This window comes from Cetorhinus maximus, chromosome 18, assembly GCF_964194155.1.
Source record: "Cetorhinus maximus chromosome 18, sCetMax3.hap1.1, whole genome shotgun sequence".
Taxonomy (NCBI): Eukaryota; Metazoa; Chordata; class Chondrichthyes; order Lamniformes; family Cetorhinidae; genus Cetorhinus; species Cetorhinus maximus.
This window is the reverse complement of record NC_135896.1, coordinates 49169549-49196738: the sequence shown is the minus strand read 5'-3', so window position 1 is coordinate 49196738 and position 27190 is coordinate 49169549. Positions and strand designations below refer to the sequence as shown.

Below are 27190 nucleotides of genomic sequence, written 5' to 3'. Positions count from 1 at the left end.
TATACGTACTATGTCTCCCAGTGTAAGCTTGATACACAGCAGCCACCTGAAGCATTTCACTTGGTACCAAATAGTAAATTGAATGGCATCAACTGGATTCATCTCAATAAAATTCCATTCCACTCAGTGAGAGGTGCCTGATTGTTGCTACAATTGAGGCAAGGGACTGGTTCTCATGGAAAATGATAGCCTACATTAAAACACCATCAGTGCTACTAGAGATGACTTTCCTACAACCCTGGGTGCACCACCACTGAAGGGAAGATCACAAAAAAGATGTTCCCAAATCAAAATAAAAACTTAAAGGCTATGAGCCTAGATTTTCAGCTGGTGTTATGCTGAAGAACCAGTGCAACTCAGGTGGAGTACAGAGGAAGATGATCCTCTTACTTCCTGTCATTTCAGAGATTCATTCTTGGAGGTGGTGGAGTTTAGGGTGTGAAGAATTATGTTTATCCATATGAGGAGATATATCATTGACATATTTCCCATCATTTGTGCCACAGCAACAATGAACACATGATTACTTGTTCATCCCTGATTTTCAGCATTGCTTGAAAATTCAAACAGCCAAAAGCTAATGCATTGTGCATAGATACAACTGTCACTATTCAAGATTTCATTTTTCTCAAAAGCTTTATCCAGCATAAGCTAATAGCCAGCAGAATTCTTAATCTGATCATCGGCAATTCTTCGTGTCTAAGATTATTCTTCCTTGTGGATGGCTGTGTTTAGCAAGATGTTAGTGTTACTTGTGGGTTCATGGTCCAACTCTGTCCCTTCTCTAGCCATCTCCCAGTGGAGGCCAAGAAGCCTGTCTGAAAAATTGAAACCAAGAAAGAAAAGGCCACTCACACAGGCACATTGTAAGGGCATAAAGTCCCATTTTTCTGCATTTTCGTTGGCATTGTAGTCAAGATTCAGAAATAACATCCATTATGACTTTCATCATTGAAGACTTGAGCTTGCATCTCAAGTTGGTGGAAGGTACTGGAATGAAAATCAATAATCTCCATTTATATAGTATAAATGTCTTATATTATTTCTAGTCTGGATATGGTAAATTAGCTCAATCAGAAATCCCATGTATAATGTAATGTTTACTGGAATTTTGATTTTGGCCACCTATGAAATATGGTAACAGTCTTATCCAAGAATGTCTACAATTGAGGCAAATATTTACATTCTACACTTAAGAGTGGATGATAATATCTTGGATTATAATCAGTAATCTGACCATACACACACATTTTATTTTATGTTGACTGCATTTCCTTTTGCAGACATTTTTTAAACTCAGTGCCAACATCTTAGTATTCAAGTAATTTAAAAGTTTTCTATTTTGTATGTACACAGTGGTAATAAATTTGCCTTCACAGTCTGAAGGTTATTTTTATGCACCGAAACAAAGTAAGCAAGTTCCAAAGAACAATCCCTTTAAATCTGCAAAATGGAGAAGAGTTGACTTCCAAGAATCTCAGAACATTTTTGGAACAAGATGAACATTTTCACTGAACAAAATTTAAGGTTTTGCTATACAAAAGGAGAATATTCACTGAGATCAACCAGCGCTGAAAGATTTCAACACAGAAGTGCAAAATATTTGATCATGAGAGTCAATTTTACAGCATTAACAATGAATGGAAGAATTTTAGTTGGACATAGAACACAATTCACCTTTGGTTCAAGTCCATTGGCTTAAGGAGCATATTGCTATGGACCAAATTTTATTTTTAAGGATGTTACTATGCACAATTCAAAGCAGAGGTTTTGAAGACAGTAATTTTAACTCTTGGTAATGGCGTAAAATTAATGGCATCAGATCAGTCATCCAATAATCTTTTCCACTGAAGTCAATGAAAGGAAAATACAAAAATCCAACACACAAACTAAAATATATTTAATGCATAACTATTTCTGGAAAAGCCTTTATTAGCATGTAATAAGACATCACAAGAAATCAGTTTGCATCTTAGGCACCAACAAAATTCTTTCCAAACCAAACTTAAGTAAAGCTACTAAATTTTGAACTAGAGAAATCTGAATGCGCGCACACAGGCAATATCCTGAAAATTTAATCAGAAAGCCTTTCATTCTGTATGTATAGAAATTAACACTAGTGTGACAACTGATGAAAATAATCAAAAAGGCCATCTTTTCACTGACGTTAATTGCAATTTTTAAATTAGCAGAGGTTACAATAAATGGAGTTAGCTGCAAGTCATGTGACAAGGTTGACATTTATGCATAATATTGATGAAAAATTAACTAGGGCATTTCCCCCCATTTTGTAAGAAGCTTAATTATTGTGCGGTACTTCATTTGCTGTTGTTTTGCCAGCAAGATTTGTCATGGTACTGTTGAGTGCTCAACACTTCATTATAATACTTCATTAGTAATAGTGGAGTTAATCTTTCTATATGCATATTGGAAATAAATATAGGTCAAGCCTTTTATTATCTTGTGTATTTCCTTTTAACAAAGGTAACAGCTAAATTATATACAGTGTTATAAAACATAACGGAGAGTAAATATATTAATCTTAATTGAATTCAAGAAAATATTTTCACTTAAAGTGAAAGGTACCAGTCGTAATAGAAGATTAAAATACATGAATATAAAGGGTAAAATCTTGTCACTTGACTTTTAATCCACATAAAATCAAGAAAATGCAATAAAAATAAGGATAATGCCATGATACGAAGCACATGGTTTAACAGTTAAGCCTTAAAATTATTCTGTACACAATAAGCAAATAAAACAGTACAATCATAGGTAACAAGCCAGGTATGCAAATCTGTATATAGACCTCAATAAAATAGCTGCAAGCATCATACGATCAAAACAGTTTTATAAGTTAAAATAGGTGTACATCCTGTTTTGAGACTCAGCTGCTTTTTAAAAAGTTATTTTTCAGGCAACAGTTTTGCAATGACAATACGTTTTTAGGGATTCCCCAAAAGCTATGTCAAAGTAAATGGTGAGAGATCGAGTAATGCAGATATTTTGAATCCTGAATCAATAATCTTAGCTGTTTACTATGATTATTTTCATTCAAATTTAAAGGAGACATAATTAAAAGCAAGTTGCATCTGAACTTCCATACATACTAACCCACACACCCTCAAAAAAAAATTACAAAATAACCCAGGAAAACTATTAGGAAACATTTCAAAAAATGAGTGATCTAAAGATGTTACATTTGCATTGTAAATAGATCAGCTGCTAAACTATTTTAAATTATAGATGGTCTTTTAAACTTATCAAATATTCCAGTCCACCACCATTTGCCAGAAGGTGTGCCCACAGCTCTGTTACTGCTGATATTCATACTGCTTGTTTATACAATGGTGTTCAATAAAAGCTGCATCTGAACTGTTACAGGGATTTATGTAAATATTTGTACTACGTTATATTTTAATGGACTTGAAACAGAAGATGGGCAATTTAGATAATACACTATGCAGCAGAACTGAGCAGTACACAAACTTAGAACTAACAGACTGGAATCCTGCAGCAAATATTGGTACTTTAAGTAGAATTTGACAGCATGCTGAAGATGCAACTCAAATGGAAAAAATAATTGTTATACAACACTAAAACCAATATTCTTAATTCAGTTTCAGTTAAATTGTAACATTTTTTCTTTGTATGAGGGTAGAGCATCACAGCTCATTTCATTATTCAAAAATTAGAATAATTTCAAAATACAATATTGCATTGAATTTCAGAAACACCTTTGCAAAGGATCTGTAAAGCTTTTAAAGAATACTTCAGTATTTTGAAAAACATCCGCCTTCCCACTGATCTCTGGTGCAGAATTTGGCTAATCATTTATCTGCACACCTGAGAAATGAAACCAAATTACAGTGAATGAGCAGATCATCGCCATACACTCTTACTAAAAGAGAGCAAGTCTAAATAGTAGTAATGCTAAGGTTACGCAATAGCCATAAAACGATTTACAGCTTTATCTGGACAGGCCATTCAAGTGTATACACAATATATTAAAATCATATAAATTATAAAACTATACAAAGGGCACACTGTAGCAAAATAGGTTAGAACAATAGGATAACTTTTTTTTAGTTGTAGCTTTTACGAATGGCTCCTCCAAATGCTGAACCCGTAAAACATTAATCATTATCATCCACACACAAGTAACTGTGTCCCACACCAACCTGCTCACCCTCCCAATTCTTCCAAAAATGATGTCAATCATTCAGCAACAGTGGGCATCCAGCTACAGTGGCAGATTATTTTCACAGTATTTCCCAAAAAAGTTTTTTTCTTTTTTGCCCTCCTTCAAGTCTTCATCAGTCAATTGGTCCCTGGAAAATTAGTTTAATGATGCCTTGCTCTCCATTAACTTGTATAGCACAGAAAGGACACGCCGCATGGAATGCATGAGTACCATGTGGTAATGGAATTTGTGACCAGTATTTTGCTGTTTTCTCAGAGCACACATGTCCACATGGGCTAAATGTATGTGTAGAAGGACCTGCATCCACATAAAATCCTGCCTCACAACCTAGCCAAAGAGGCACATATGGGCCAACAGTTCTGCACATAGGACATTCTCGCTCATTGGCTTCTGTGTCACTACGATGTCCCCAATTGTGGTAACCATGGACATGACCACAGCTGAGGTAAGCCCACGGCTGTTTCTCTTCCACAATGTCCTTGCGATTGATGCTGGGAAATGCTAAGGTGTTAAGCCCAACTGGACACTGAGGTCTAGCAGCATTTATCTCCTGTCGAAGCGCCTCAATGTGTTTTTGCGTTGGAGTATGGAACAAGCCATCTGCCGTTCTCCACAGAAGTGTTGCTCCACAAAGATCAACAAGTGAGCCATCCTGAAGAACATTGGTTTCACTGTCCACCTAAGGAAATGATTAAAAATACAACATACGTGTAAAAAAAAAGTTCCTCCCGTAAATATTTCTTACCTTGTAGCACAGCAATGAAATAAATAATACAAATATAAGCCCATGGTCTTGTTTTAATCCCTCCCAATGATAAATGTAATACCAACTGTAGAACTAAACTGCATAGACTAGGAAGGGTCCATGGTTTAATGGCCAATTTGTGCTGAGTTGCACCCTCATGGTAGGTATGGTAACAGGAATATTATAATTGGCTTCAGCATTCTAGTAAAGGGGAGGGAAAATAGACAGTGATGTCACTCCTTGTCACTTCGAGGTGGCATCCTGCCAGAAAATGGACATCAGAAGAGGTCAGAATTTGAGCAAGTCTGAGATGCTCCTATAACAGAAGAGCATGTCAACACTAACTGGGCTCACACTGTTTGTGTTACTTTTTTCTCCACTGTTGTGGCTATAACTACCTGAGCCATGAGCAAACTAGCATTGTGTAAATCAGATTAGAGAGTTAAAAGCATGGTTTAAGGAATGGGGTGGGAGAAATGAGTTTCAACTCGTGGGGCACTGGCACCAGTACTGGGCAAAATGGGAGTTGTCTCTTTGGGACTGTCTTCACCTGAACCATGCTAGAACCAGTATTCTGGTGAGCAGTACAACCAGGGCAGTAGAGAGCACTTTAAACTAAATGGGTGCAATGTGATAAATTAAATAAAGACAAGACAAGGCAACAAAGCAAGGCTGGAATAAGAGAAATGATGATCGGAGCATGGCAGGAAGGGAGAGTGTGCAAACCTAAGAAAGTACCAACAGATAAGCGTACAGGTCACAAAAAATTGTATTAAGACAGAGTTAAAGACTTGTATCTGAATGCATGCAGCATTCGTAACAAAACAGATGAATTGACAGTACAAACAGAAATAAATATGTATGATTTGATAGCTGCAGAGACATGGCTGCAAGATGACAAAGATTGCGACCCGAATATTCAAGGTTACGTAACATTTAGGAAGGACAGGAAGCTAGGAAAAGGTGGAGGGGTAGCTCTGTTAATTAAGGATGACACTGGCGCAATAGAGATGGTCTTAGTTCTGGACAGCAAGATGTAGAATCCATCTGAGTAGAGGTGAGAAATAGTGAAGGTAAGAAGTCACTTGTGGGAGTGGTCTATAAGCCCCCTAACAATAACCACACGTAGTACAGGGTATACAGGAAGAAATAATGTGACAAAGGTACAGCAATAATCATGGGTGATTTTAATCTACATATAGATTGGACGAATCAGATTGGCAAAGGTATCCTGGTTTATGAGTTCATAGTGTGTTTTTGGGACAGTTTCTTAGGACAACACATTCTAGCGCCAACCAGGCAACAGGCTATATTAGATCTGGTAATGTGCAACGAGACAGGGTTAATTGATGACCTCATTGTGAAGGTGCCCCTAGATAGCAATAATCATAATATGATTGAATTTCACATTCAGTTTGAGGGGAGAGAGCAATGGATCTAAAACTAGTGCTTAAACTTAAATAGGGCAATTATGAAGGCATGAAGTGGCTCAAGTGAACTGGGAAATTAGGTTAAGAATAGGTCAGTAGAGATGCAGTGGCAGACATTTAAGAAGATATTTCAGAATACTCAGAAAAGATACATTCCAGTGAGAAAGACTAAGGGAAGGATGTGCCATCTGTGGCTAACTAAGGAAGTTAAAGATCTTATCAAATTGAAAGAAAAAGTGTACAAATCCACAAAGATGGCAGGTCAGAAGATTGGACAGAATATAAAGAGCAAAGAATGACTGAGATTAATAGGGAGGAAGAAATTATTAGAGTATGAGAGAAAGCTACTTAGAAAAAAACAGACAGTAAGACTTTCTACAGGTATTTAAAAAGGAAAATAGTAGGTAAAGTGAGCTTGGGTCCTCTAGAGAGAGGCTGGGGAATTAATAATGAAAAATAAGGAAATGGCAGATGAATTGAACAGATATTTTGCAGAGGTGAAAGAGAGGGAGGAACTTAAAACAACTACAATCACCAAGGAAAGGGTACGAAGGAAATTATTAGAATTAAAAGCTGAAAAGTCCCCAGGTCCTGATGGATTTTATCCTAGAATCTTCGCTGCTGAGACAGTAGATCCATTAGTTTTAATTTTCCAAAATTCCCTAAATTCTGGAAAGGTCCCATCACATTGGAAAATAACAAATATGGTTCCTCTATTCAAGAAAGGAGGGAGACAGAAAGCAGGAAAATACAGACCACTTAGCTTAAAATCTGCCTTAGGGAAATTACTGGAACCTATTATTAAGGAGGTTATAGCAGGCACTTAGAAAGTTCCAATGCAATCAGGCAGAGTCAACATGGATTTATGAAAGGGAAATATGTTTGCCTAATTTATTGGAGTTCTTTGAGGAAGCAACAAGCAACATGGATGAAGGGGAACCTGTGGATGTGCTGTACTTAGATTTGCAGAAGGCATTTGACAAGGTGCCACATCAAAAGGTTACTATGCAAAATAAGAGCTCATGGAGTTGGGGGTAGCAGATTAGCATGGATTGGTTAGCGAAAATGAAGGTATAAATGGGTCATTTTCAGGTTGGCAAGCTGTAACCAGCAGAATGACACAGGGATCAGTGCTGGGGCCTCAACAATTTACAATTTAGACCAATGACTTGAATGAAGAGACCAAATGTACGGTTGCTAAATTTGCTGATAAACACAAATGTAGGTGGGAATGCAAGTTATGGAAAGGATACAAGGGGTGGAATTTTCCATAAATGAGACTAAGTGCAGTGGCGGGCAATTTCGGCAGCGTCCACCCCGTCGACCGGACTGGTGGGCACTCGCACCCAATTTTGCACTTGGGGCTTCATTAATTATGCAAAGGAGCATATCAGTCCGAATCACCTGCAGGTCGAGAGTTAATTCGTGCGGCCACCATCAGCTGGTGGGTTCGCAGGTCTGGGTGCCATTTTCAAAGGCCAGTCCAACACACACACACTCTCCCTCTCTCTAGCCCACCAGAGATGTCTGGCAGCCAGAACAGGAAGGCCAAGAGCCTGAAGAACAAGACAACATCCCGCTTCACGCACCAGGCCCCCGCCACCAGCCTTGATCAGACAGGTGCAGGCACACGGGCAAGTGCTCTATCCCAGGGATGGCTGCAGGAAGCACAGCAGCCTCACCTCACTGGCCTGAGATGCAGTCGCAGAGCAGGTCAGCGCAGCTGGCACCCACGCCCGAAGTGCCACCCAGTGCAGGAAGCGGATGAATGATCTCATCTGCTCTGCCAGAGTAAGTCATCCTTCAACACCCTCCAATATCAAACTCTCATCATGACATCATACACTCAAACGGCTACTCTCTTCATGGGTCACAAGCAACCATTAGCAGGGGACACATATCAACACTCGTTCTATGAACGAGAGTTTCACATCACCACCATCCCATCTGTCATATGCTCACATTCCATCCTCTGACCCTTCCGGGGAGGGCTCACCACACACAGGGAACATGCATCTCAGCCAACCTCTGCTCCATCCCTTCTCATCACATGCCTTTCTTTCTTCTTCATACAGGCCAAGCTGGCGCATAACAGGCACGAGAAAGCGCAGACCAGGGGAGGGATGGCAGACATCATCGTCCTCATTGAGTTTGAGGAGGCTGCAGCCAAGCTGGCTAGGGAGGGCAGGGATCACTCCTGTGAGGAACAGCCTCTCCCACCAACTCAGTACAAATCACAGCTCCAACACTTCATCAAATTCAGATATTCACAGTGAGTCATGTGCAGTCTTATCTAGCTCATACTCATTAGCCGAAACTCTATTTTCTAGGCACCAGCAGATCGAGCCCCAAGTCAGTGCAGCACCACCAGCGCGAGCCCCCAGACTTAATCAGAGGAGGAAGCTCCGGAAGAGCCCTCACGGCACCCACACGTGCCCTCCACCAGTTCAGAGACATACATGTCAGTGAGGCACAGATGTAGATTAGGTTTGGGCTTATGCTCTGGGGAACACTGCACTGACATATCCCCGCAGCAGTTGGAGGCAGGGACAGCCCAGGTCTCTCGGAGGGATGCTGGAGACGAGGGCGCTTCTACCCAAGATGACCCTCATCAGGCCAGGGCCCTCCAGGCCATGGGAAGACATCCGCCAAGGTCGACACAGACATCAGGATGTAAGAGTCAGCAGGCTGCCTCCAGCTCCACGTGTGGCGCTAGAATTAGGAAAGTTAAGAAAAATTGATGTCACTTTTGGGTCATGGGTGCACTAGAGGCATGTAAATAAAATGCACTTTTGTGAATACATTTGATGGTTATGTGAATGTTCCTGTCAACTGAAGGCATTGTGATTTTGTGCTTTGGAATCCTCTTATTTCAAGCTTTGGCCTTCCTCCCACTCAGTGATAGCGTCCCACTGAGAGATTCACGTTCCGATGATGTCAACCTCAGCTGAACTAGTGTCCGCACCCCTTGTGTGATGTCAGGGAGATGTGTTTAAATCTTTATTGGAAGTATGTGATGTAAGCATCTCTAACTCTTCTCTTCCTTAAAGAACGCCATCGAGTGAGGGAAACTCATCAGTATTGATAATCTAGCAGCATTTGTGTCGCCTCAGCGGTAGAAGAAGAAAAGACATGCACGGGAGGAGATCCCTAGGCAGTCCACATCTCAATCGCAACAGTGTTTTGCATCATTAGAAGGTGGCAAGAGGGCTGCCCTCGGCGGCCTGAGAAGCTGGAGGTCACAGACAGAGGGGGCTGTGAGCGGCTGAGAGGAGGCCCCTGGGGTGTCCAACTGATGCTCATCCTCCCTGTGGGTGCCCAAGGGCCCCACCCTGACTCCTACAGGAGATGGTGCACCTGGAGGGAGGTCAAGGTGCCTCATCCCCATGCCACCTGCATCCTGATGGTGTCCACCAGGGTGTGTAGCAATGGAGTGCAGGGCTGAGCACAAATTCAGCAAGACCTGCTGGGACCAAGATCTCTATGGTAGTTGCCAGCCTTCCCATGGTGACCTCGAGGCACTCGCATGTCAAAGCCACAACATCAGGCAGAATGCAGGCAGACTCCATTATTTGTTCTAGTTTGCTGAGTGACTGCTGAATCTCTGCCTGATGCTCTGCAGCCTGTCGTTGCATCTCCAACTGCTGCTTCCAGAGGTTCATCATCTGACTCAGACCGAGCGGGTGACTGGTCTCCAGCAGCCCTCCGAGTGCTGCAGTGCAGGTGCACGGGCAAGTGCTCTTTCTCTTGCATTGCTCCTGTTTCTAAGTGGACTCTCAGTTCCCAGAGTGAGCTCACTCCCAGGGACCCCACAGACCTAAGCAAAGATCATGGCCTGGTGATTCATGACGCAAATGTGAATGTGGGACTCGTTCTCACTGTAAGTGGGTGGACATCCCGAGTTGACAGAACATGGCATTGAGGGCTAGGAGAGACGTGTCCATATTCCCTCACTTGACATTACTCTTCCTGGAACCTGTCGGTGATTAATGCATCATGGGCACGTCTCCCACGCCTTCTTTCCTCCATGGCGTGATCGCGCTCATACTGACCCTCAGCAGCCTCCTGATGTTCTTGGGCCTCCAGATCATCCTCTGGCAAGGGTTCACCTCTTTGCACAGCTAGATAGTGAAGGGCACAACACACTTCGATGATGCGCCAGGAACGTTTGGAGTGAGCCAGCTGTGCGGTCCAAGCATCTGAAACGCATTTTCAGATGCCCTACTGTCTGCCCTATAAAGGAGCGTGTGGACCTGTGAGCAGCATTGTATCTGTCCTTGGAACGACTCTGAGGTTGATGTGCCTGTGACATCAGTCAGCATTTCAGTGGGTACACGGTATCCCCAAGAAGTCTTCCTTGCAGACGTAATGGTCCCTCGAAATTCTCAGGCGCCTGGAAGTGACTCAGGATGTAGGAGTCATGACAATTCCCAGAGTACCAAGCACAAACGTGCAGAATGTGCTTCCGGTGATCACACAACAGTTGTACATTGATGGAATGATAGCTCTTGTGGTTTATAAACATTAGGGCCTGCTGCCATGGAGCCCATGGGTGCAGTCTATTGCACCCTGCACTCTTGGGAAGCCTGAGATGGCGGCAAAGCCAGTGAATCTCGTAGCCTGGCTATCTTCGTCCAGAGCTAAACTGACATAATGATGGGCCTTCCTGTAAAGGGCATCTGTGACCTCCTTTGTGCATCAATGTGTTGCGGACTGAAAGATGCCACACAGGTGCCTGTTGGATCCTTGAAAAGAACCAGAGGCCAAGAAATTGAGTGCAGCAGTCACCTTCAAAGCCACTGGTAGGGGATACCCTCCAACTCCACGTGGCGTCAGGTCTTCACGAAGAATGTGGCATATGTGACGTACCAGATCTCGGGACAAGCGCAGACGTGCACGGCATTGCCTCTCACTCATTTATAAATAGGAGACTCTTGGATGATAAACCCAAGTCACCCCTGTTGTCTGGGTCTCTCCTCCTGATCCTCTTTGTTCATGCTCTGGCCCTGCTTGACCATGTCTCTCCTGCCGGAGCTGCATGTGGAGTTGCCTCTCCTTGTTTTGCCTCCTCCATTGCATTAGAACCCTGAAATAACATAAGTTACCCAAACTGGCTCTCTGCTCCAAGCTCTGATATGGCATATTAATGACCAATCAGTTGCTCACGGTCAATGAGTGGATGCCCTTTGGCCCATTAGGAGTGTCACATCTGATTAACATGACAGGTCTTCATTGATGAAATGCCATAAATGATACAGCTGTGCCTCCTTCACTATTGCCTGCATTCCCAAATTCTACATTCCTATGTCTTACTCTTGTGATATGTAGCTACTGAGTTCTGAGTAGCCCTTTACAGTGCTAATAAAGTCAATGGCTTTAAGTAGTTTTCATCACAAGTAGGTATTCCTCCTTTCTTTCTAAGCAGACTCCTGCTCACTCTTGCAGCAACAAGAGGTTAGAGGGTGACCCCAGAAAGACCCCCATAGTGTTCGCCCTTCCCTCTCACTGCCATTCTACTGCCTTCCTTCTACATTGCCCCCATCGTGTTCGACTTGTGCACGCCACCCTTTTTCAAACAGGCATTCATGATGCGCTAATGAATGCAAATGGTGTTTGCGTCACTATTCGACAGGATAACCAACCCGTCATGAACACCGTCAGGAGAATCGCAGCTTGTTTTTATGACAGCAATTTGCAACTTTTTGCCTGCTGCTGGATTCTCCACTCCCGCCCGCCATGAAACCCACTGCAGGCAGTATGGGAGAATTCCAGCCAAGGAGTCTGCAAAGGGACATAGATAGGTTAAGTGAATGGGAAAATAAATTGGCAGATGGACTATAATGTGGGAAAATGTGAACTTGTCCACTTTGGCAGGAAGGACAGAAATGTAGCATATTATTTAAATTGACAGAGATTGCAGAACTCTGAAGTACTGAAAGATCTGGTACATGAATCACAAAAAGTTAGAATGCAGGTCCAGCCAGTGATTAGGAAGGCAAATGGAAGGTTGTTGTTTATTGCAAGAGGAAAAAAATATAAAAATAGGGATGTTTTGCCACAGTTGAATAGGATGCTGGTGAGACCACATCTGGAATACAGTGTACAGTTTTGGTCTCCTTATTTAAGGAAGGATATAAATGCATTAGTAGTTCAGAGAAGGTTCACTCAATTGATTGCTGGGACGGAGGGGGTGTCTTCTAAGGAAAGGTTGGACAGACTGGGCCTGTATCCATTGGAGTCTTGAAACATATAAGATCCTTAAGGCACTTGACAGGGTGGATGCTGAAAGGATGTTTTCCCTCATGGGAGAGACTAGAACTAGGGGACACACATAAAAATAAGGGGTCTCCCATTTAAGACAGAAATGAGGTGGCTTTTGGAACTCTCTTTTCTGGAGGTGGGGTCGTTGAATATTTTTAAGGCAGAGATGGATAGATTCTTGACTACCAAGGCAGTCAGAGACTATCAGGGGCAGGTGGGGTGAAATGTAGAGTTGAGGCCACAATCAGATCAGCCATGGTATTATTGAATGGTGGAGTAGGCTTAAGGGGCTGAATGGCCTACTCCTGCTCCTAATTCATATGTTCATACGTTTGTATGTACTACATTGTTTGTGGGATCTTGCTGTGCACAAATTTCTTGCATTAAAAAATTGGATATACTTCAAAAGTACTTCATTGGCTGTAAAGCACTTTGTGACATCATAAGAATGTATAAAGTGCTATATAAATGCAAGCTTTTCTTTTTACGTCCCAAGGACTCTTGGGTCAATTAATGTTCAGGCATCACTGGAGGCTACCTAAATAGGGATGAGAGATCCACATTAGAGATGGCCCTTTTTGAGGATCCTTCTCCTGGATAAGTTATTGTGGAAGATTTTTCCATATTTTCAGCAGCCTAACCAACCACCTCTAATGCCACTAACAAATGGTTTGCTTTATCTGTACACACCTTTACGTAAGGCTACAGAATCTGAAGTGCTCGTTCTGCCTTCACAACACTACCATAAACTGCTGCTAGCCAGCAGTAGCCTCCTGTCATTCGCTTGCCTCCCCACAATTAAGGACTTGCCCAAAGGGCGGTCAAAGTAGTTGATGAGGCCCAAGGCCCAACTTTGCACGAGTCACAGACTTCCAGCTTCTGGCACATGTATCCAGCATGCCAACAATCTCAGGTTCAAAATAAGCTTAAATGAATTTTTAGGAGAGCAGCATTGAAAAGATATGCTAGAGCATGGCAGTCTATAGGACTTTACAAAGCAGGGCAACAGCGGAGATATTTACTGAAGGAGGTGTGTTAGAGAAAATTACTTGAGCAGGGAGAAACAGCAATTAGAGCAGAGAGATGTATGGTAATTTTATGTTTTGTCACTTCATTGCTTAAAAACTTAAAAGTTTGTCACCAAAGATTTAGAAATTATACAGTTACTTAGAAGGTAAACACAGAATATTGCAATGCTTTCTAACATCCTTAGTGCGTCCATGAAGAAAATGAAATTTACCAAGGCACGAATAGTAATATGTAATCATTCTGCACTAAACCTGAGCATTTTGTGAATTATTTCCAATCTTGATGAGGTACGTCCTAAAAAACAATATTCCATTATCAAATTAGATGATGCAATTATCCTCAATGTAATTATAATCAACTTATATCATAACTCATGAGACAGAATCAGTTCTTTGGTAAGAATTAGGAGAGGTGCTGTCTTAATTGTCCCTGAAGGCAATGCTGACATCACAAATTGCATTCAATATTGAATGCTAGCTGTAACTTCAGGTTTAATAGAAACTACAAAGGCCATGTTCCAAATCTACTGTGCCTTTGGCACTATCTGGTGCTTTCTTTAACAAGACCCAACAAGACCCCATTCTACTGGATCGAAAAATTGCAATAGCTATAGTGAAATATAAAATGTTCAAAGTGGAGCACCTTTCTGACATTCCTAGGCAAAATATATTAAATGTTTCTGGTTCAAAAGGTTTACCTGCATATTTGATGAAGATTAGAATAATGCTTTCATCCTATGTGTTTTATTCATTGCTTCATTGAACCAAATGTATAATTATACTATGCAAATTGGAAAGGGAACATTTTAAGAATGAAAAAAAACTAAGTAGTTGAGCAGGTGGTGCTCACACGAAGTCAGAGGAGATAACAATGACTTACAGGACTGAATTTTAACTTTCAGACCCGCTAACAGCAGGGGAGCTTGGCAAAAGGAGGAGAAACTGCAAGCTTGCAGGGCAGGATTCCCCGTAGCTCTTTAACTGAGCCACAACATTAGCATTCCCCTTCCGGCTTTCTAGACCAATTAGAGCAGATGAATGTGATCAATGTGTTGTACTGAGTTTAAATTGCCAAAATACGCCATTGGCTGCTGGCCTGTGCTCTAATCTGTGCCCTTCAGACTGTTCCATCAGGCTCTCCCCCTTTGAACTGTGCCCCTCAGATTGTTCCAATTCAAACTCTTCCCCCTCCTGTGCAAAGCAACTGTGAAATGGCTCACAGCCTGTGATCGCCACTCACTTAAGTCACCTAAGGTATGTTTAACCTCGTTCATCAGCAGGAAAATTATCCGTAACAGCTTTCTTAACCATCTCGATTGGCTTCCCTCTGTGTTGAGACAGGTTCGCTGCCTTGCTGCTTTTGGTTTAATGCAGCCGTCATTTCTGCCATTGGAAATCCTTCCAGCCTGCCCCCACCTGATTCTAAGGCTCTACCCATGGTGAAACCCGCTTTGGCGGGTTACATGAAATTCCACCTGTGGGTCAGACAGATATGTGGATCCAGGATACAGTAATGGAAGAGCCTTGGCCCTTGCCTCTGTCCAACAGGTAGGAGGTATTTGCTACCTGTGTGGATGGGCAAACTAACCATAGCAATCATGATGCAGGAGTCCATTCAAGTGGAGGAAGTTAAAATGATCAGACAGTATAGGTTAAGGAATAAATTCAAGGCAATCTGGCAGAGTCAACATGGTTTTGTGAAAGGGAAATCATGTTTAACCAATTTATTGGAGTTCTTTGAAGGTGTCACATGTGCTGTGGGTAAAGAAGAACTGGTGGATTTACTGTACTTGGATTTCCAGAAGGCATTTGATAAAGTGCCACATCAAAGTTTATTGCAGAAAATAAAAGCTCTGGTATAGGGGTAACATATTGGCATGGGTAGAAGATTGGTTAGCTAACAGAAAGCAGAGAATTGACATAAATGGGTCTTTTTCTGGTTGGCAGGATGTGATGAGTGGTGTGCCATAGTGATCAGTACTGGGGCCTCAACTTTTTACAATTTATATAAATGACTTGGATGAAGGGACCGAAGGGATAGTTGCTAAATTTGCTGATAACACAAAGATAGGTAGAGAAGTAAATTGTGAAGAGGACATCAGGAGGCTACAAAGGGACATGGAAAGGTTAAGTCAGTGGGCATGGATCTGACAAATGGGGTATGTCGGCAAATGTGAAGTTACCCATTTTGGCAGGAAGAATAAAAAAGCTCATTATCTAAATGATGAGAGATTGCAGAGCTCTGAGATTCAGAGGGATCTGGGTGTCATAGTCATAGAATCATAGAGGTCTACAGCATAAAAAAAGGCCCATCGACTCTGTGCCGGTCAAACAAGTACCTAACTATTCTAATCCCATTTTCCAGCACTAAGCCCATAGCCTTGTATGCCTTGGCATCACAAGTGCAAATCCAAATATTTCTTAAACGTTATGAGGGTTTCCGCCTCTACCACCCTTTCAGGCAGTGAGTTCCAGATTCTCACCACCCTCTGGGTAAAAAAATTCTTCCTCACATCCCCTCTAAACATCCTGCCCCTTACCTTAAATCTAAGCCCCCTGGTTATTGATCCCTCCACCAAGGGGAAAAGTTCCTTCCTGCCTACCATATCGATGCCCCTCATAATTTAATACACCTCAATCATGTACCCCCTCAATCTCCTCTGCTCCAGGGAAAATAACCCCAGTCTATCCTCAACAAAATCTCTCCAGCCCAGGCAACATCCTGGTAAATCTCCTCTGCACTCTCTCTAGTTTAATCACATCCTTCCTATAATACAGATTACAGAACTGCATGCAATACTCTAGCTGTGGCCTAACCAGCGTTTTATACAGTTCCAGCATATTCTCCATGCTCTAATATTATATGCTTTGGCTAATAAAGGCAAGTATCCCATATGCCTTCTTAACCACCTTATCTATCTGTCCCGCTACCTTAAGGGACCGGTGGACATGCACACCAAGGTCCCTCTGATCCTCAGTACTTCCCAGGGTCCTACCATTCATCATGCATTCCCGTGCCTTGTTTTTTCTGCCCAAGTGCATCACCTCACACTTATCCGGATTAAATTCCATTTCCCACTGATTAGCCTGTCTATATCCTCCTGTAATCTAAGGCTATCCTCCTCACTATTTACCATCCCACCAATTTTCGTATCATCTGCGAACTTACTGATCAACCCTCCTACATTCAAGTCTAAATCGTTTATATGTACACCACAAACAGCAAGGGACCCAACACCGATCCATGTGGAACCCCACTGGACATAGGCATCCAGTCACAAAAACACCCCTTGACCATCACCCTCTGCTCCCGGCCACTCAGCCAATTCTGGATCCAATTTGCCAAATTGCCTTGGATCCCATGGGCTCTTAGCTTCGTTATCAGTCTCCCAAGTGGGACCTTATCAAAGGCCTTGCTGAAGTCCAAGTAGACTACGTCAAATGCATTGCCCTCATCTACACACCTGGTCACCTCTTCGATAAATTCAATTAAATTGGTCAGACATGACCTCCCCTTAACAGAACCATACTGACTGTCCTTGATTAGTCCCTGTCTCTCCAAGTGGAGATTAATTCTGTCCCTCAGAATTGCTTCCAATAGTTCCCCCTTCACGGAGGTTAGACTGACTGGCCTGTAGTTCCCTGGTTTATCCTTCCTCCCTTCTTGAATAATGGTACCACATTGGCTGTCCTCCAGTCCTCTGGCACCTCTCCTGTGGCCAGAGAGGTATTGAAAATTATTGCTAGCGCCCCTATCTCCTCCTTTGCCTCACTCAACAGCCTGGAATACATTTCATTTGGGGCCTGGAGATTTATCTACTTTTAAGCCTGCCAGACCACTTAGAACCCCCTCCCTTTCTATGCTAATTTCTTTAATTATATCACAATCCTTCTGCCTGATTTCCATACCCACACCGTCCCTCACTTGTGAGCATCGACACTAAGTATTCATTTAGAACCCTATCTACGTCTTCTGGCTCCACACACAAATTACCTCTACTGTCCTTAATGGGCCCTACTCTTTCCCTAGTTATCCTCTTACCTTAATGTACTTGTAAAATAACTTTGGATTTTCCTTTATTTTACCTGCCAATATTTTTTCATGCCCCCTTTTTGCTCTCCTAATTTGCTTTTTAAGATTCCCCCCTACACATTCTATACTCCTCTAGGGCTTCCGCTGTTTTGAGCCCTCGGTATCTGCCATAAGCCTCTCTTTTTCTCTTTATCCGATCCTGTATATCCCTCGACATCCAGGGTTCCCTGGATTTCTTGGTCCCACCCTTTGTCTTTACTGGAATATGCTGGCCCTGTACTCTCCCTATTTCCTTCTTGAATGAGTCCCACTGCTCTGACGCAGATTTACCTAAAAGTAGCTGCTCCCAGTCCACTCTGGCCAAATCCTATCTGATCTTATTAAAATTGGCCTTTCCCCAATTTAGAACTCTGATTTCTGGCCCATCCTTGTCCTTTTCCATAACAAACTTGAATCTAACAGAGTTATGATCACTATCTGCAAAATGCTCCCCCACTGATACCTCTACCACTTGCCCAGCTCCCATTCCCTAAAATTAAGCCCAGGACCATCCCCTCTCTTGTAGGACCTTCTACGTACCGGCTTAAAAAGCTCTCCTGGATGCATTTTAAGAATTCCGCTCCCTCTAAACCTATCACACTATGACTAGCCCAGTTAATGATGGGGAAGTTGAAATCCCCCACTATTACTACCTTATTATTTTTACACTTCTCTGAAATTTGCCTACATATTTGCTCTTCTATTTCTCTCTGACTGTTTGGGGGCCTATAGTACACTCCCAGCAATGTGATTGTTCCTTTATTGTTTTTAAGTTCTACCCATTTGGTGTCTTAGTGCATGAATCATAAAAAGCTATTATGCGGTCCAGCAAGTAATTAGGAAAGCTAATAGAGTGTCATCATTTATTGCAAGGGGAATTGATTACAAAAGTAGGGAGATCATTCTTCAGTTGTACAGGGGACTGGTGAGACCACATCCGGAGTATTGTGTATAGTAGTTCAGAGAAGGTTTACTAGACTAATACCAGGAATGGGTAAGTTATCTTATGAGGAAAGCTTGGACAGGTTAGGCTTGTATCCACTGGAGTTTAGAAGAGTAAGAGGCGACTTGATTGAAACTTTTAAGATCCTAAGGGGTCTTGACAGAGTGGATGTGGAGAGGATGCTTCCTCTTCTGGGAGGACATTTAAAAATAAGGGGTTACACATTTAAGACAGAGATGAGGAGAATTTCTCTCTCTGAGGGTCGTGAGTCTTTGGAATTCTCTTCCTCAAAAGGCTGTGGAAGCAGAATTTTGTATATTTTTAAGGCAGAGCTAGATAGGTTCTTAATTAACAAGGGGGTGAAAGGTTATCAGGGGTAAGCAGAAATGTGGGTTCGAGGTTACAATCAGATCAGCCATGACCTTATTTAATGGCAGAGCAGGATCATGGGGTCGAGTGGCCTACTGCTGCTCCTAATTTATATGTTTGAATAAATACTGTTCACTGCTACTGAGACTGGGAGTTCCAAAGGTTCTGCTGTTTACCTGATGCCTAAGTTTGGGTCATCTCCATGCGGCTGGTGAAGAACTTGGAGTGGGAGGCGGAGGATCCAGACATTGTGATCCAAGTAGGAACCAATGACAGAGACAGAAATAAGAATCACATTCTGAGAAGGGAATTTGAAGAGCTGGGTTCTAAATTAATAAGCAGAACCTGAAAGGTACTTAATCTCTGGATTACTATCTCAGCCACAGGCAAAATGACATAGGGTCAAACAGATTAAAGAATTAAAAGTGTGGCTCAAAAAGTGTTGTGGGAATAAGGGATTTTGATTCATGGAGCTTTGGCACCAGTACTGGGGAAAGAGGGAGCTGTTTTGTTGTTGAGATTGCTCAATTTAAACCGGGCTGGGATCAGTGTCTTGGTGAATCGTATAACTAGGCTGTGGATAGAGCTGTAAGCAGGTGAAGGGAAATTTAGAAATCTGAAGAGAAATTTGGGTAAAGGCAAGCAGAGTGAGACAAGAAGTGGCAGAGTGTTTAACGGTAATAACGAATCAGTGAATAAGGCTCATGCAAAAAATAGTGGTAAAAAAATTAAATTAAAGGGTTTTTACTTGGGTGCACCAAGTATTCTTAATTGATAGATGAACAAGCAGCACAAACACCTAGCACAAAGCAGGGTGTTTGCGGCTGATGGAGATCAATCCTCTCAGTTCCAGCACATCATTGCCGGAGTTCCTCAGGATAGTTTCCTAGGCCCAACTATCTTCAGCTGCTTCATTAATGACCTTCCTACCATCCTGAGGTCAGAAGTGGGGATGTTTGCTGAGGATTGAGCAATGTTCAGCACCATTCGCGACTCCTCAGATACTGTAGTAGTTCATGTCCAAACGCAGCAAGGCCTGGACAATATCCATTCGTGGGTTGACAATTGGCAAGTGACATTCGTGCAACACAAGTGCCAGGCAATGACCATCTCCATCAAGAAAGAATCTAATCTTCGCCCCTTGACATTCAATGGCATTACCATCGCTGAATCCCCCATTATCAACAACCTTGGGGTTACCATTGTCCAGAAACTGAACTGGACTAGCCACTTAAATATTACAGCTACAACAGCAAGTCAGAAGCTAGGGATCCTGCGGCGAGGAACTCACCTCCTGACTCCTCAAAGCCTGTCCATCATCTACAAGGCACAAGTCAGGAGTGTGATGGAATACTGTCCACTTGCCTGGATGAATGCAGCTCCAACAACACTCAATAAGCTTGACACCATCCAGGACAAAGCAGCCTGCTTGATTGGCAGCCCATCCACAAACATTCACTTCCTCCACCACCGATGTACAATGGTAGCAGTATGCCCCATCCACAAGATGCACTGCAAGAATTCACCTAGGCTCCTAAGGCAGCACCTTCCAAACCCACGGCTGCTACCATCTAGAAGGACAAGGGCAGCAGACACATGGGAACCACCTATAAGTTCCCCACCAAGCCACTCACCATCCTGACTTGGAAATATATCGTCATTCCTTCACTGTCGCTGGGTCAAATCTGGAACACCCTCCCTAACAGCATTGTGAGTGTACCTACACCACATGGACTACAGCGGTTCAAGAAGGCAGCTCACCACCACCTTTTCAAGGGCAATTAGAGATGGGCGATAAATGTTGGCCTAGCCAGCGACACGCACATCCCATGAAAGAACTAAAAAAATAGAAGATAAATGGTTTAGATCTAATCATCATTGCGGAAACATGGTTACAATTTGAGAAATAAATATTCCAGGGTACACAACATTTCAAAAAAGACAGGAAGAATGTAAAAGGAGTAGCAGTCCTGACAATAAAGGATGACATAATGGCAGTAGTAAGGAGGAATCTTGGCTCAGATGATCAGGAAGTAGAATCAACTTGGGTAGAGATTATGAATAACTAAGGTCAGAAAATGTTGGTGCAAGTAGTTTACAGGATCCTAACATATCAGCTATATCGTTGAACAGAACATCAAGAAATAATTGGAGCTAGTAACAAAGGCAATATAATTACTGTGGCGGCCTTTAATCTTCACAGACTGGACAAATGAAATTGACAAAGGTAGTGTCAAAACAAAAGAAGATGTGTTTGTAGAATGCTCCCCTGGAACAATATGTTGTGGAACCAATTAGGGATCAAGCTGTTTTGGATCAAGTAGTGTGTAATGAAGCAGGATTAGTTAGTGCCCTCATAGTAAAAGATCCTTCAGGGAAAAAGATGTTAAAATAATTGAATTCCATATTAAGTTTGAGAACGACATGTTCAAGTCCAAAAACAAAAATCTTAAAAAACAAAGTCAATTACATAAGTTAGGAGGGGAGTGCTGGCTAAGGTTAATTGGTTAAACAAACTGAAAGGTATGTTAGTAAACAAATGGTGGGAAATATTTAAAGAAATGAATCTGAAAATTCAACAAAAATACTTTCCAATTAAAAACAAAAACTCAGCGAGAGGGTTCCATCAGCAGCTACAGGGAAGTTTAGGAGAGTATTAGATTAAAAGAGGCTTGCAATGTTGTAAAAAATAGTAGTAAGCCTGGGGATTGGGAATGTTTTGAAGACCAACAAAGGGTAACCAAAGGGTTGATAAATAGGGGGAAAAAACAGAAGAAGGTTAAACTAGCCAGCAATATAAAAACAGATTGTAAGAGCTTTTACAAGCATTTAAAAAGGTAAGTAGCTTAAGCAAACATTAGTCCTTAGAGGCATAGGGGAAAGAAATCATGAAAAATGAGGAAATGACAAAGACATTGAACAAATATTTTGCCTCCGTCTTCAGCAGAAGATGCAAATTACATACCAAAGAGGGTGCCAAGAGACTAATAAGAATGAGGGACTTAACGTAATTAATATCAGTAGAGAAACTTAAGGAATTAAAAGCTGACAAATCTCCAGGTCCTGATAGCCTACATCCTAGGGTTCTAAAAGAGGAAGCTACTGAGATAGTGGATGCACTGGTTATGATTTTCCAAAATTCCCTGGGTTCCAGAATGGTCCTAGTGGATTGGAAGTTAGCAAATATAATGCTACAATTCAGGGGGGAGAAAGAAAACAAGGAATGACATGCCAGTTAGCCTGACATCAATTGTTGGGAAAATGCTGGAATCTATTATTAAGGAAGTCTTAATAATGGATGTAGAAAATTATACTATGAATTGACACAGTCATCATGGTTTTATGAAACAGAAATGGTGTTTGACAGATTTTTTAGAGTTTTTTTGAGGATGTAACTATTAACATAGATAAAAGGGAGCCAATAGATGTAGTATACATGGGTTTCCAAAAGACATTCAATAAAATGCCACACAAAAAGGTTAATATGCAAGTTAAGAGCTCATGGAGTTACAGGCAATATACTAGCATGGATAAAGAATTGATTAACAGGCAGGAAGCGGACAGCAGGGGTAAACGGGCCATTTTGAAGTTGGCAGGCCACAAGGATTAGTGCTAGTGCGTCAGCTATTTACAATCTATATTAATAACTTAGACAAAGAGCCTGAAAGTAATGTATCAAAAGTTGCTGATAGCACAAAGTTAGGTTGGAATGCAATGGGTGAAGAGGACACAAAGAAACTGAAACAAGATACAGACAGGTTAGATGAGTGGGCAACAAGGGACAGATGGAGTATAATGTGAAGTGTAAAGTTATTTACTTTGATAATCAGAACAGAAAAAACAATTAAAAAAAAAAGACGTGAAACTTCTAAATGATGGTGCTCAGCGTGACTTCAGTGTACTCGTACAAGGAACACAAAAAGTTAGCATACAGGTAAAGCAAGCAATTAGGAAGGTAAATGTCATGTTGACCTTTATGAAAAGGTGATTGGAGTACAGGAATAAGGAAGTCTTCCTACAATTGTATAGGGCTTTGGTGAGACCATACCTGGAGTACTGGGTGCAGTTTTAGTTCTCTATATTTAAGGAAGGATGTATTTGCATTGGAGGTGTTACAGCAAAGTTTCAGTACATTGGTGTGAGAAGGTTGTCCTACGGTGAGGGGCCAAGCAAATTGGACATATAATCTCTGGAGTTTAGAAGAATGAGAGGCAATCTCATTGAAACATACCAAGATCCTGAAGTGGCTTGACAAGGTAAACAGAGGGATTGTTCCCATCGGTTGGGTATCTAGAATGCAGGCACAGTCTCAGGATAAAGGGGTCCATCATTTAGGACTTAGAAAATTTCTTCACTTAGAGGGTGTGAATCTTTGGACTTCTCTACCCCAGAGGGTTGTGGATTCTCCAGCATTGAATATATTTAAGGCTGAGACTGAAATTTTTTGTCTCTCATTGAATCAAGGGATATAGGGAGCAGGTGAGAAAGAGAAGTTAAGGCAGAAGATTGGCCATGATCATACTGAACGATGGAGCAGGCTCGAAGGGACATATAGTCTACTCCTGCTCCTATTTCTTATGTTCTTATCCACTGCACTTATCCTTCTCGCTTAATTTTTCAAAGATTTTGGTAAGGTTAGTCAAGCACAGCCTAGCTTTTAGAAATCTGATCTAACCCATGTTGATTAATTCATATTTCGCCAAGCACTTGGTGATTATAGAAGCCAGGGACTCAATCGTCCTCAGGAATGGTTTCATTCCTGTAAGTCAGTCAGGCAGGTCTTCCAACCGTCAGGTTGAACCCAGCCTCTTTCCTGCAGCTGGCTTCATTAAACAGGCAGACTAGGTTCCTGGCAGTATGTCTGCTTTAAAGCAATAGTCTCTCACTTCTAGTAGTGTGATCCGCCTAAGGGAAGGTTCTCTGCTCACTTCTCCACGCATTGTGGTCTTGTGCTTTCCTCTTTAGTTGCTTCCCAATTTCAAGTTGTCTAACATCATCACTCTCTTTCCCCATCTTGGTCTATATCCCTCTAATCCTCCTTCAATCGCCTCTTTCAGCAAGTTCTCTTGCCTTAGAATATGGTCAATCCAATCTTGTTGTCTCTTCTTGATGATATTCTCTAGCGATATTTCCTCCTCCACCATCCTGAGATTGTTCTTGTGTTCATTGTTCTCGTGTTCTCCAACTGACCCACTCCATCCTTCTCAAGAATCTCATTTCACAATTTTCTAATCTTTGGATGTCCGCTTTTCTAGAGGTCCTTGCAACAAATCCATTATTTCTTAAGATCACTACTCATTCCTTTGCTGAGCAATTCTTTACGTTTAGAGAATGCATTCTTTACCGTTGAAATTCTAGCTCTGATTTATTTATGGCAATAACCATCTTCATACAAGATGCTTCCCAGGTACTTAAATTGTGTAACCTGTTTCAGCTGTTCACCATTTATCTTGACCTCTGCTTTCCCAACATTATTTCTTCCAATCGTCATAACTTTCATCTTTTTTTACATGAATTTTCATTCCGCCCTATCCATTAGAATTTGTATTTCTTCTGCTATGTTAGGTTCTTGTGCCTGGTTGTCTGTGAATCTCAATACCTTCACCAATTGACCTCCTACTTTGACATTTTTCTGTACTTCATCCCGTGCTTCTTTTACCATGGCTTCCACGTAGACTTTAAAGAACAATAGATAGCCTTGTCTCACCCCATCCCCATTAAAACATATAGCTCAGTTTCATCAAATACCAGTTGCGGTAGTCTGTCCCATGTACAAAACCAAAATCATTCTTTTATCTCTCCAGTCAACTGTGATAGCCCCCAGCATTTTGAACAGCTTTTGACAGTTCACCCAGTCGAAAGCTTTTTCATAATCCACAAATCTACAAACATCTGTCACCGCTGCACAAAAAATTGCAACAGTGCCACAATGGAAATCAAATGCAGCACCAGAACAGGGAGCTGAGATACTTAGTGAGTTTCCGCCTGCTGAATACTGTACAAAAACGTGAAGTTGCTTTGAATGTGTCCTCTGCTAGGATTTCAGCACGAGATGGAAAGAGGGCTAGCGAGAGGGAGGGAGGGAGGCAGGGAGTAAGGGGGCAGCGAGAGGTGGGGGGGTTGGTGGTGGGGGGTTAGTGAGAAATAATGAACATTACCAACAGGGAAATGAATATTGCTGGGGTTGCTGTGGTGCTGGAGTGCTTTGAGACTCCAGCTGATTTACTTCAAGCTGTGCTCCTGAGCAGACTTTACACGGGTTAGGAAAAGCCCTAAGTAAATCTGTGAGAAAAAAAAACAGCGCAAGTATAGCTCAAACAGTTCAAGTCTGCATGGTTATGGCCAACTGATCCCACTGTCGGAGGGAATCATGCAGCAATCCAGGCAGGGTAAAATGGCATTTGGAAGCTTAAGTTCCCACTTAAGTGCTGCACGGATGCAGAATCCTCAGAGTCCCGAGGCGCATCAGCAACTTAAGTGAAGCCATTCATCCCTCCCCATATTGGGAGATTCCAGCCATTACCTTCTGGATAAAACAACTCCAAGGCTCCATCTGAGTGTTCAGTATACATAAAAGATTCCAATGCACTTTTTAGAAAAAGGGTATTAATCCCTAAACCAACAAATTAACTGGTCTTCCACCTCACTGCTGCTTGTGGTACCTTGCTGTGGGCAATTTGGCTGCTGAACTTTCCTATAAAACAACACCGATGACACTTCAAAAAAAATTAATGAGCTATAAAGTACTTTGGGATGTCCAGAGGATAATTACTGTATAAATGTGAGTTCCTCCTTATATAATCTGGGCAGAAAGGTGTACTGCTTTAGCAAGTTATCTTAAACGCTCTTGGTAACAGCCCAGAAGGACATGGAATTTCTGTAAAAGATTAAATTTGGGACTTTTGTGCAATGTGGAGAAATTGCACAATTTTGCCCTCGCCCAAGGACATTGGGCGAATTTTAACTTTTAGACCATTCACAGTGGGGTAAACTGGCAACCGATTTGTCAGCTGTCTTTTAACTCAGCCACTGTATTTGTATCAGACTCATCGGTTTTCCAATCAATTAGATTGGCAGATGGGATAGCCACCTGGGTCAATCTATTTTAGCTCCAATATTTAAAGGAACCCTGCGAAAATCCGAATTGAAGCATTGCAAAAGCATCATGAAAGTGCCAGGCTCGACCTAGAAAGGCAGCACCATGTTGTGGGCTGCAAGGGCCCTCAGGGTGATTGGGCTCCCCACAAATGGGAGGAAGGGGGCAGACTCAGAAGCCAAACAGACATAGTTGGAAATGGCCAAGGAGGATAGCAGCAGGAGTATGGTGCCTCCCTCCTGGATAGAGTGCCAGTAGAGGTTCAAAGACCCGATCAGGACAGGAAAGATGAGTAGCAAGGCACATTCAAATACAAACTCCTTAATTCTGCCTGCCCCAGCCTTCTCCCACACATTATTCCTCATCCAACAAACCTTTCAGAGGGATGCACCCATCCTCTCTTACAAGGCACCTTTTTACATCCCTATCTGACCAACCACCACTCATCCTCATATTACTGCAATGCCACAGACATCCTTGTGATCCTCAGATAATGTTGGCCTTACACCTTCTCAAAATATTCCACAGCTCACATTCAATGAGTCTCATCTTTCTTTTCTTGCAGAGTATAGAACATTAGGGTAAGGCAGAGAGTCAGAAGTGGCTCTCCAGTCATCTCCACCTTGACAGCTGTGGAAAAGGTGCCACCAGATATTAGCTGGATTTCAGCATGCCTAGTGATTGACAATGGAGAGATGGGGGTCTCCCAGCTAAATGGTGACAGAATTAAATATCTCACAGCCACATGGAATACAGCACTCATTCATGTGGGCTTGATGTCAGCAGTCACTGGAATAGGATGATCTGCACAGTGATGACTTAGAAGCCTCTCACCTTGTCAGTTCTAATTCATGTCTTTCATCTTCCTCCCACAAGCCCTACAAGTGTCCCTTAGAGTTTGATGTTGAAACAGGAGAAGATTCCTCAGAAGAGGTGCCATTACGAAACTTATTCCAGTTTCGTGTGCAGGTACACGCTCTCCAGTGGAGTCACCAAGGCAGGTAGCTGGATTACCACTTCATGAAGCACACATCATAAGTAA

The 27190-nt window shown here is 42.2% G+C and overlaps 1 protein-coding gene across 2 annotated transcripts in view; it reads right to left on the bottom strand.

Moving 5' to 3' along the window:
• Nucleotides 1–1895: 1895 nt before the first annotated feature.
• Nucleotides 1896–27190, bottom strand: part of LOC144693157 (E3 ubiquitin-protein ligase pellino homolog 2) — a 213015-nt gene continuing 187720 nt past the window's right edge. For both annotated transcript variants that reach the window (XM_078562682.1, XM_078562681.1), the window contains one exon: nucleotides 1896–4883. In XM_078562682.1, coding sequence (XP_078418808.1) covers nucleotides 4317–4883 — 567 coding nt within the window. In that variant the 3' untranslated portion in view covers nucleotides 1896–4316. The remainder of the gene's footprint in view (nucleotides 4884–27190) is intronic.